Source organism: Gossypium hirsutum, chromosome D10 (assembly GCF_007990345.1).
Source record: "Gossypium hirsutum isolate 1008001.06 chromosome D10, Gossypium_hirsutum_v2.1, whole genome shotgun sequence".
Taxonomy (NCBI): Eukaryota; Viridiplantae; Streptophyta; class Magnoliopsida; order Malvales; family Malvaceae; genus Gossypium; species Gossypium hirsutum.
The window spans coordinates 14,289,926-14,302,051 of NC_053446.1; the positions used below are offsets into that span (position 1 = coordinate 14,289,926).

Sequence of the window (12,126 nt, forward strand, 5' to 3'; positions counted from 1 at the left end):
GTGGTTTTAGTGCATGACTCGAAGTAGGGACACACCCATAGAGCCAACCACTGATCTAGAGAAAATAATTCCTAGATATTGTCAATAGCAACAACATCAGATGCAAAATAATCCACCTACTACTGTTATCCACCACACAAGAATCTTCTTTTCGATTAACCTAATTTACCAGATCTACCACCACCACCACAGCTATTGATAGAATGAAAAATGGCTCGAGAGGAACGTAAACTGAGAGATTACGCGCTACCAACCCTCAACGCAGTACAAGGCAACATCGCAAAATCGCAAATAATTTTGAGATCAAGCCGAACATGATCCAAATGATTCAAAATAACCTATAGTTTAGAGGAAATATTTTTTAAAAAATATCAATAAATTCAAAATGGTACACCGGAACAGACCGATACCGATATGTATTAGCTTCAATAAAAAAAAGGCAGTACGTCCACTGGTGCAGTACTGACTACCTTAATTTATATTCCCGCATGTTTTTCTTATTAACCTCGAACAAAGAATCACATACTATAGTACCGTTGCCTACCATTGAATACCCAAAATAAGCCTCATAACCCATTAATGACAACACCATAAAATCTATTGTGAAATGGTTTCCTTGAGCAAACCAACCCACATCCTTGCATTTTCCCAAAGTATAAAGGTTTCCACCATCTACAATGGCAGTGTGTAATTTGGCTTAGTGTTTTGGTTTAAGTTTAGATTAGGTGGGATGTCGAGAATAGGCAATAATGGTGGTAAGTTTTGTGGTTTAGTGTAGTTGGTTGAGTAAGGAAGGGTGGTCATGTGTGTGGAATTTTTATAAGGAGTGGTTACTATTATAGGTTTCCAAGTGCCAATGTACAAGATATGTTCAATTCTTTTGGCTATATGTAATGCTTCATTTAATGATTTGGGTCTAAAGAGTTGAAGTGATTGGGAGATGTCATGCTTCAAGTTATTGATAAAAATGCTTAAAAAATATGAGTCAGATAGCTTCAAAAGGTTAAAAACACCTAAGAAGTCTTCATAAGAACCCACAATAGAAAATGAAAAGTAACAATAAAATATCCTGATAGTTATGCACCTGAGTTGCCACAAGCAACTTAAGCTAATGAATCTCAATATATTCTGACCCATAAAACATTATTTTGTTGTATTTATGTTATTTTTCATATTTATGCCTTGTATGGTTATTTATAATAATTCAATTTACATAATAGTTTGTTTGTTAATATCGCTTTGTTTTTCAATTGACAACAGATTTTGCATGATTCATTTGTTTAAAAAAAAAAAAAGAGGTGAAGTATTTGTGTTATATTTTCATTAGAAAAAAGTTTGAAATATGGTTAAGAAGCCAAAGTGTGTACATACATATATATTTAAGGTAAAAAAAAATCATTACGTAATGTTAGAAAATATATTTATTTAATTTTGATTATAAAATATATAAATTTAATGTTGCATAGGTAAAACTAAAATTGCAATATCAAAAAGTTTGTAGTCTAACCAAAATAACTAAAATTAGTTCGAAAAGTGTTTCATATTGCAACGGTAATAAAAGTAAAATGGTATTAAGTATATTTTCCGTTAAATTGCAAAAGTTTGTATCAAATAATATAATAATTTATTTTTTATTTGTGGTTTCCATGAATAATTATTGCAAAAATAAAACTAAAAAAAATGGTATTAATGATTTGTTTAATCAAATTGGATGAAACAATAGAACCAATGGCTTGATTTGTTCAACCATCGATTCGATTATGAAAACCTTACTTTTAAGTACTATTTTTATATTTATCTTGCCTTTATAGACCCCGTATTTTGTACAGACCTACTAATTTAGATCGTAACAAATTCAATTTTTAATTTGTGAATATCAAATAATACAAAATAATAGTTTTTAATTGATCGATTTTCTTTATCTTAATTTCTGAAATAAATATGAATCATAGTATTTGTCAAGTCAAGATTTGTGTTGAATCGAACCGATTTGATTAGATACAATTAATATTTATAAAAAACATTTAATTTAATTATTAAAAATATTTATTTTCTTTTGAGTTTTGACATATAAATTAAGAATAAATAAATTTATACATTATAGACTAGATTATCAATATATTAATACTATCTTTTTATATATATAATATTAATCTCACACATTTATTTTTTATTAATTATAAAAAATGATATTACCCTTATTAATTATTATCATATTTAAAATAAAATCATACTCATATATAAAATTATATTTATTTAATTAAAAAACTTGGATTTTTATTATTTTATATTTATCTAATTACATTCGACAATTTTATAGATTTTTAATTTTTAATTAATAATATATTGTGTTATTTTTTAAGTGAAACTTTGAAAAGATACGGCAAAATTAATTAATTTCAAATTAATATGCTACCATATTAATTAATATTACTTTTGTTAATATCATATAATAATACTAATAAATTATTATTTTAATGTATTTTTAATAATATAATTAACAATAAAGGGTATTCTCATCAATTTAAAAATAAATCAAACTTGTGCTTTCATATATATGGTAGCTTCTATTGTCATATGTGTTGCATGTAATTTTCTCGTTTAATCTTTAATCAATTTTTAAATATTGCATTTTAAATTGCAATAATTAACATAAAATATATTATTCATATATTATAATGTGAAATTTTCCATTCATAATTAAAACATTTTTTATTGAAAGGTATAATTAAAACATTTTTAACATATTCAACATAAAATATAGTTTTACAATGCAAAGTAACATTATTCAAAACAATAACTAATTAACATAATTAAACTAAGTAATAACTGAGATGCTTAGAATTATATTCAAATAAAAACTCTATTTTACATCAATAAAATTAGCATAACATATTATTTTACATAAAATTGTTTTAACTAATAAGTGTAATTTAAATTGTAATTATAATTATAATTATCACAACTTTTCTCTGCATTTTATGTTTAGTGTTCCATTCAAGTAATAACCCTATTTTGAAATTAGCACAATTGTTTAAACTAATAATTACAAATTAAATTATAACTCACTACAGGCTTTTAGCGGCATTTTTAGCGGCGTTTGGATAAAGAACACCACTAAAAATCAAGCATTAGCGGCGCTTTTACAAAAACGTCGCTAAAGATCGAGCATTAGTGGCGTTTTCCTAAAAGCGCCGCAAAAAACCAAAGCCCAACGACACCGTTTTCAGAGTTTTTGGGGGCATTTAGAGGCGTTTTTGAAAAAGCGCTACTAATGCTCGAGGCTTTAGCGGCGTTTTTGAAAAAGCGCCGCTAATGCTCGAGCCTTTAGCGGCGTTTTTGGAAAAGCGACGCTAATACTCGGGCCTTTAGCGGCGTTTTTGGAAAAGCGACGCTAATACTCGGGCCTTTAGCGGCGTTTTTGAAAAAGCGCCGCTAATGCTAGCCTTTAGAGGCGTTTTTGAAAAAGCGCCGCTAATAATAAAATCTAATTATCTCATTCTTTGATATATTCTCAAGTAATGTTTCAATTATATTTTTTTATTATAAGTTGAAAAAATTAATATTTCGTTGTATTTATTATATATTGGTTAAATTTACATTTAAATGATAACAAATATTATTGTTTAATACAAAATGTTTTTATTAAAGAGAAGTCCTAACTCCTAACTATTTATTATTATTTTTCAATCACAGTTTATTTAAACTACTAATTTACTAGAAAAATATATTAAATTATGAGTAAAATAAAATACCATAAAACTTAAATTGTTGTGTTGTAAAGAATAAAAAATAGAATAAATTTTTATAAGAATAATAAAATTTGATAGTTCGACTAAATAAATAATCAAAGAAAGTAATATAAAACACCAAATATCGTGATAAATAATATTATATATTGATAATTTTATTACCAAAAATAATTTTATATTTAGTTAATCAAACATGAACACAACAATGACCTAATAGTACCTACTCAAGAGTAAGAACTGAAAATGAATGAAAAGGGACAAATGAGGTTCTTACTTGGTCTAATACCCACTAGAAATTAATACTATGTTTTTTAGGCTGAGAAAGAGTTATAGGAAAATATTATAAATATTGAAATTCGAATAAAATTTATTAAATATTGAATTTTAGAAAATAATTAAGTGAAGTTGGGATTCAATTTAGCTAGCTAGTAGAGTCGGTGGGGTTAGTTGGACGATTTGCTCCCGAAAAGAAAAAGCTGTTTGTTTTTTCTTGATAACAAAAAGTGTTAGCTGGGTGTCGAGTCTAGAGCCGAATGCTGCTTCAAGCGGTATAGTGGTAGTGGTGGACAAGTAGGTCTAATTTATCTGAACAACCCAATTGCAAAAGAAAGCAAATATCTTATATTTGCAATCATTAATCGAATTACGTTGGGTACTTCGTTAGGGTGGGTGAGTGGCGAGTGCTGAGGTCCAGAGTTGGGAAAACAAAATGAGCAGAGCAGGGTAGGGTTTGCATTTGGATTTTGGTCGGGTTAGTGGATAATGATGAATAAATATCATCATAATGTTTATTATTTTAGGATTACAATTTTGAGTTCAGGGTTTAGGGTTTAGGTTTAGGGCTTGAGGATTGGGGTTTAAGGTTTAGAGTTTACATTTTAGTGTTAATATGAGGTTAGTGTTTACGGCTTATAAGATAATGATCAAATTTACTGTTTTAGGGCTTGATGTTTATGGTTTACGGTTTAACGTTAATGATTTGAATGTTACAATGCATGGTTTAGAGTTTAAGGTTTAGGTGTTACCAATGCCCAATTTCAAAAAAATTTCCCACTTCAAGCTCGTTTTACCCGAATCACCCATTTCATTGTTTAAAAACAATAAAAAAATATAACTCTAAGCCTAACCATATTTTGGACTAGGTGGGTTGTATGGGTAGTGAACATTTCTAATTATCATTTAAAGAGTAGATAACATATATTTTTCTAAATTTTGAAAGGTTTTATATTTTTCGTGATTTAAAATTTTAAAATGAATTTTAAAAGATTTTAAACTTTTATTTTTATAATATTTATATACTTTTAAAGAAAAGACCAAATTAATAAAAATTACAAACATTAAAGACTACAAAATTATTTTATCATTTTCTAATTGCTACATTGATAATTTTAACCGCAAAATTAGATGTTTAAATTAAAAAAATAAAAAATTTAATATCTCAAAATTAAAATGTAGAGATTTCCTTTTAAATTTCAAAAGCGTATATATAGGGTACTACATTCATTACACCGTAAGTTCTATGATTTTGGGCCGACTTTGTTATACGGGCATATCCATATAAAAATTTTGGGCTGACTTTGTTATACTGGCTTATCCATATAAAAATTTTATCCATATAAAACTAAAATCATTCCACTTCGAACATCTAGCAAAATAGTTATATTTTAGTTTGGAAGAAATATCTCTAATAAAATGGAGATTATATCGGAAATAAATAATATAAAATCATGATTAACGTCTCAATCTTTAATAGAAATTTGATCTGTGAGAGATTAATTGCTTACATTGGATAATTCTAACTTAATAATTAATTACAGTCATTTAATAATTTTTTTCTTATTAAAATATACGATATTTATTTTGAGAGTACTTGATTTTTTTAAAAAAATTCAATTTATAAAAAATAATAATAAATATTTTATAAAATCACTTAACTAATAAATTTTAAAATGAAATAATTTTTACGGCGTTTTTATGAAAAAAGCTGCAAAAAGTAAACAATAGCGGCATTTTTATAAAAAAAACACCACAAAAAATAATTTTACTTTAAAATAATTTTTAGCAGAAAAAATATAAGATTTTTAACATAACAAAATGGCGTCGTTTTGTACAAAATAAAATGATTTTTTTGTGGCATTTTTTGTAAGCAATAGCGGCGTTGCAAAAAGATATTCAAAATCCCGCCCACTCCAAAAAAAAAAAAATTTGGTTACCTGCTCGTTACTCCCTCTTCTCCTCATCTCCATCGCGCGCCCTAAATACCCCAAATTTTGTACTTAATTCTTTTTCCCTTTTAATCTCAAAATTCCATGAGTTCTTTTGGCCCAACATCTCGTAATACCGTTCAAATCCCTAAACCTTTTCTTTTTCTCTCCATGAATTTATATATATATGCATATAACAAATGATTCATTGATTTGGGGTTTTGTTTCTTTCTGAATCAGGACAAATGGGTTTTTCGATCTATACCAAAAGACCACAGGGATTGATCTATGGAATTCCCATTATGAGGTTTACAATTTAGTTTTTAAGCTTTGTAGGGTTCTGTTTGTTGTTGTTCTTTATTCCATTTTTGTGTGTTTTTGCAGAGAATGGAAGAAAATTACAGGAGGTTGAAGGAGATAAACAAAAAGCTGAGAAGGGAGATTAGGTATAATGAAAATTATATCCCTTTCCCATGGTGTATATATATATAAACCAAAGCTAGGGTTTATTTGTCAATGAAAAGAAGGGTTCATGCTTTTTTTGTTGTTGTTGATTAAGGGATCTGGGTTTTTATTTATTTATTTGTAGGCAGAGAATGGGTGGAGACTTGAATGAACTTAACATTAATGAACTGCAAGCTCTTGAAGCTAAAATGGATTCTTCTTTGCTAGCTATACGTGAGAGAAAGGTTTGAAATTATTGGAACTCTTTCTTTGTACCAAAAGGGTGTGTATATATATATATGTTGTGTGTATGTGTGCATTATTATATATATTGGGTTTTTGTTTCTTGATTGTTTAATATGAAATTAGGCATAGGGTTCAAACTTTGGCGACGGTACTTTTAGTTGTTTGAAACTTCTTTGGTTTTACTCGACTTGCATTCTTTTTACAGTCATCAATATATTTTTTACATTTCTTCCATGTAGCATGGAGTCACAAGAAGTAATTGATGCAGAACTCTCAGCTCGTGTTCTGCAGTTGATAAATGTCACTGATAGTGGATTGCACAGCCAGGTACACTGAGCATGGTAGCTCGGTTTTGATGATATTTATTTTTAATACCTCTAGGAGGATGATGGAAGTGATAGTCTTGCAGTTCAACTAGTAGATGAAAAACACTGGGAAGATCTCTTCATCGTTATTGCTGTGGTGAGTATTTTCTCCAATCCTCATGTTTTACATTTTTCCAACTATAGGTTTATAGTGCTACTTTGCAGGGAGATAATTTTTCCCCCACAAGAATATGAAATATACTTACGATTAGATTTTGCAAGATTCTGTCTCAATTAATCTGCATCCTTTCTCGTGGTTTGGTATGATTGATTACTAAGTGTTTTAGATCTTGAAAGAATGAAAGCAGCATATGAAAATCAGTAGTCTGACCTGCATTATTTTGATCATTTGAGAATGCGTAATCTCAGATCACTTTCTTCCCATGCTTTGCGTCTACAATTTATTTTCCACTTAGTTTCCACATATTACTTCCAAGCATCTTATTGTTTATCTTGAATATGAAGATGAACTTGCTTGTTTATCTTGATTACAGAGTATAAAACCCACTTGCCTATGCTTATTTATCTTGTGCCCATTAATATGAGATTTTCTTTCTGATGAAAACGAAATCAAAGACTTTTAATTTGTAAATACCAGAGATTCTCTACCACTTTACCTTGATATAAAATTCCTCCTGTGATACGTTTTTAAGTCTGGGAAATCTGTAATCCTACTGATTTGCTTTACAGAGCTATTTTAAATATATTATCATCGGAGAATGTGAAGATTTTGACATATTTCAATCACAAGATGGTAGGTAAACCATTATTTTGGTCTCATATGGAACATTTAGGGTTAGAGCATCAGTTTCTATTTTTCTCATAATCTCGATTGAGCAGATATTTTATATGGGCACCTGTTTCTTAACTTTGCCATGGTTGTACTGGTGTTCACTTGAGTTCATGTTTGGAGGAAATTTTTGACAGTATATTACATATGTTGTGCATGGTTGCAGAGCAAGGAGTGTTTAGAGAAAGTTACTCAAACAATATCTTTTCTTGCTCAACCACGAGAATCTCACTTGCTTTTACTTACGGGTAAAGCTTTTACTTCCTTTCCAACTAAACATAACTTGCAATAAATGCTGTGAGTTAGTCATCTTTACTGCCGTATATGGATAACTCCAATATAGTGCAGAATATAAGTATGGATGTCAATGGTTGTTTTAGTGGCTTTTTTTAAGTAAAAGCTAAGAGAATGACTTGCAGGAGAGGTGCAGAGGGATAGAGCTGCAGAGCTTTTGGGTTTGCGTGCATGCAATTTTCGGCCATGACACTCAAGCAAACTTGGAAATGAGTTTCGGGTGTTCACAAACTATGACCCTGGGGAGAGATTAGGAGGATGGGAGCAAGAATAATAGGTGCCTTTTTCTTGCCATCGTTTGCTAAGGATATTTTCTCATGGATGAGCTTCATGCAACCTAATTTTTATCCATTATCAAGGCATTTCCAACACTTACCCTTGGAAAAATTAACCAGCTTTTCTGCTAATTTTCCCAGAGAAAACATGCAGATGAGAAAACTTCCAAGCAAGTTCATCCTCATATTATGCATTTTGGTCTACTTTTTTAAACTAGTGCAATTTTCCTCACTTGTGTAGATTTCGTAATATATAAAACTATTTAAGGTTGTTTAAAGTTGTACTGACTCATGCCTACTCATTGCCATTTTGAAATGTAATTAGGAAGTTGTTCCAAAACGCACAATATAGATGGAAGAAGCCATACAAGTTTCTCATATGTATTATTTATTTTAGTTTTGATTCTAAATTTTTATTTTTACTTTAATATTTACAACAACTTGAGTTCTAACTTTTGAATTTTAATTGTGTTATTAATTTATTATTTTAAATTCTAAAACTAAATTCATTAATTTTTATATTTAGTTTTAAAGTTAAAATTTTCATAGAAAATTTAATTTAAATAATTTTTTTATTTATCCTTAAAAGTATATTTAAAGTTCAAATTTAGAAAATAAAACATAATATAATATTTATCATAAAAATAAATATAATTTGATTAAAATAAATTTTTTTAAAGGTTATGTTTTTAGCGGCGTTTTTGCGAGAAGCGCCGCTAAAGGTTTGATCTATAGCGGCGTTTGTGACAAAAAGCGCCACTAAAGGTTATGTTCTTTAGCGGCGTTTGTGGGAGAAGAGCCGCTAAAGGTCTTGGTCTTTAGCGGCGTTTGTGGAAAAGGCGCCGCTTAAGGTCATGGTCTTTAGCGGCGTTTATTTCTAAAAACGCCGCAAAAGTTAGCACCGCTATCATTAGCGGCTTAGCACCGCTATCATTAGCGGCGTTTTTCGCGGTGTTTCTCAAAGTAAATACTTTTAGCGGCGCTTTTTAGCGACGCTAAAGGCCTAAAAAAGCGCCGCTAAAAGCCTGTTTTGGTGTAGTGACTATTTTTAAATATAAATTTAGTAATATGATGAAAAATAAATGGTATTCTTATAAGGTCAAATTTTTTTCTAAACTCATCTTTTTATATATACTATTTTATGTATTTAATATTTAATTTGTTCTTTTAAATATTGTACTTTTAATTGCTGAAAAAAAATTAAATAAGTTCGGTTAAATATTATTGTCGAAACCATTTTTTTGAAAAACAAAAATTAGTTGTCGACTTTAAAAACAAAAATTGGAGTCGCCACCGATCCTTGATTGAGGTGTGATCGGCTCACCTAAAAACGACTTTGGTCTGCGAAATTTGAGAAAATAGGTTCGGGAGTCAGTTACGCACGAGGAAGGTTTAGCACCCTCGTAACGCCCAAAATCGGTACCAAATTGATTATTTTAGTGTCTTAGCGTCGAGGGTTAAAAATATTTTTTTAAAAAAACTAAAAATGATGAAATCTGAAAAGAATAATCAATTGTTCAAGTCATGCGATGAAATCGAGACCCAATACGTTAGGGTACAATTTCTCAAAATCCCTGAACTTTGAATATCACTTTTTAGCTTTTAAAGAAAATCTTCATTTCGAGAAAGCAATATGTCATGCCCAATACGTTAGGACACCACAAATTAAGTTCCCGAAAATGATTTTTATACTTATGCACTTCTAATAAAGAATATTCTCGGTTATTTAGGATTAATAAAGAAAATCGGAACCCAATACATTAGGGCTCAATTTCCTCGAAAATCCCGAATATCGAATATTGCACTATTTTTTAGAAATTCTTATTTCGAGATGACAAAACGTCATGACCAGTAAGTTAGGACCCAACATTTCTGAATTCCCGAGAATAAGCTTTTATTTGAAATATGTACAATTGTAAAATAAATATTTGGCCCTCTAAGTTCATCGAATAGAATCGAAGCCCAGTAAGTTAGGACACAATCCTTCTCAAAAAACGTGAATGCCAAATATTTAAAAAATTTAAAAATACGATTTTAAATGCTTTGATGAAACCAAAATATATTTTAAAAGTATGATAAAAAAATTTAACATACAATATGAAACAAATACTTTAATTTAAACTATACATGTACATATATTATAGAAAATACGTGTATATGTGCATGGAATATGAAATATAAAAGATGCATATGTATTATAAAATGTCAATGCATATATATATTTACAAAAGTCATGAAAATAAAATAATAATAAAATTTATATAAAATATGTACATACATTTTAAGAATAATAAAAATAAAAAAATGTATAAGCACAATATATTAGTAAATTATGAAAATATGGATATATAGGTATATATAAAAAAATGCAGAAAATATATTTATAATAGTTTTGAATAGAGTATGTATCTATATATATTATAAAAAAATGTATATATATTTGGATTTTAAAATATGAAAAACTATATAAATATTATAACATATAAATATATGTACGTATATATATATGTATATAAAACTAAGAAAAAATAAAATAAAATAAAATATAAGATATGTATATATATTTAAAAAAATTAAAATATATACATATATAATAAGATGCATATATGCATATATATGTATTGCAATAACCATAATAATAAATACTAATAATAATACAGTAATAATAATACAATTTAACAGTATTAATAAAAAATAAATAATAAAAAAAACCATAAAATGACAAATTAAGGATTAATTTGAAAATAAACAGAGTTTAAAGGTTGAATTCAAAAATAGAAAACAAGAAAGGGAGCAAATTAAAACACGCGAAATAGAAAGAGGACCGAAATAAAAATTTACCCAAATCACCCAAAACGCTGCGCATCATTTGGATCAAATTGAAACAGAAATAAAACATATTGTGAAATTTAAAAGAAATAAAAAAATGATTTAAAAACACTGTAAAAAATTAGGGGACGAATTTCGGAAATATCCCATTTTTAAGAAATGCGCGGATCCTCCCCGGGTCGGATTGGGTCGCACACGGGCATAGTCTATACGGTGCCGTTTTAGGGCCACTGAAACAGGCCCTAAACGATGTCGTTTTAATCCATATAAAAACCCCATTTTAAAACCCTAAAAATCATTTTCTTTCTGCCTTTTGAAGTCGCGCCGTTGCCATCTCCCTTCCACCATTTCAGACCCATTTCCGACCGGCCACAACGACGACGACGGCGCCTCGACGGTAAGTTCCCTTTTTCCTTTTCCCTTTCCCTTTCGTTTTTATTTTTATTTTTAAGAATCAAAGGAAAAACCCAAAATAAAATAAAAAAAACAGTAAAAAGAACAGAAAAATTAGAACAAAACCGATCACCTTTCCAAAATTGTTTTTTTTTTCTTGATTTCGTATTTTTTAATACTCTTCAATACAATATTTGTCTCTTTTTTTTACCCCCCTTTTTTACACTGATTCCCCCTTTTTATTTGCTGCTGTTTGTGGTTTTGCTGCAGGTGGAACGCGCTGAAGTGCGGGGCAATGTGCACAACGCACGGAGCGACGTGCGCGACGTGCAGGGGGCTACTGCGGGTTAGGCGACGTGGCGATGGTGGTTCTGGGGCTGTCTGCTGCTTAAGGGGTTTTTTTAGTGCTTTGGGCTAGTGGGTTAGGGTTTGTAATGGGCTTTAGGTTTAGTTGGACCCAGGCCAAAAATTGGGTATTACAATTGTACTTTTAAATATTTTAATAAAATATTCAGGTGATATTTTTAAATTAAT

At 29.2% G+C, this 12,126-nt stretch overlaps 1 protein-coding gene and 1 long non-coding RNA gene across 2 annotated transcripts; both read left to right on the forward strand.

Moving 5' to 3' along the window:
- Positions 1-5,919: 5,919 nt before the first annotated feature.
- LOC107914631 (uncharacterized) lies at positions 5,920-8,748 on the forward strand. The gene is made up of 7 exons (XM_041103189.1): positions 5,920-6,086; positions 6,197-6,263; positions 6,341-6,402; positions 6,546-6,645; positions 7,028-7,108; positions 7,968-8,049; positions 8,221-8,748. Exons 3-7 carry the CDS (start codon positions 6,344-6,346, stop codon positions 8,283-8,285), a joined length of 387 nt encoding a protein of 128 aa, XP_040959123.1. The 5' UTR covers positions 5,920-6,086; positions 6,197-6,263; positions 6,341-6,343; the 3' UTR covers positions 8,286-8,748.
- Positions 8,749-11,194: 2,446 nt separating this feature from the next.
- On the forward strand, positions 11,195-12,125 carry LOC107915829 (uncharacterized). Its single transcript, XR_001689289.2, has 2 exons — positions 11,195-11,596; positions 11,863-12,125. It is a non-coding gene; the product is annotated as an uncharacterized lncRNA (long non-coding RNA).
- The last annotated feature ends 1 nt before the right edge of the window (position 12,126 follows it).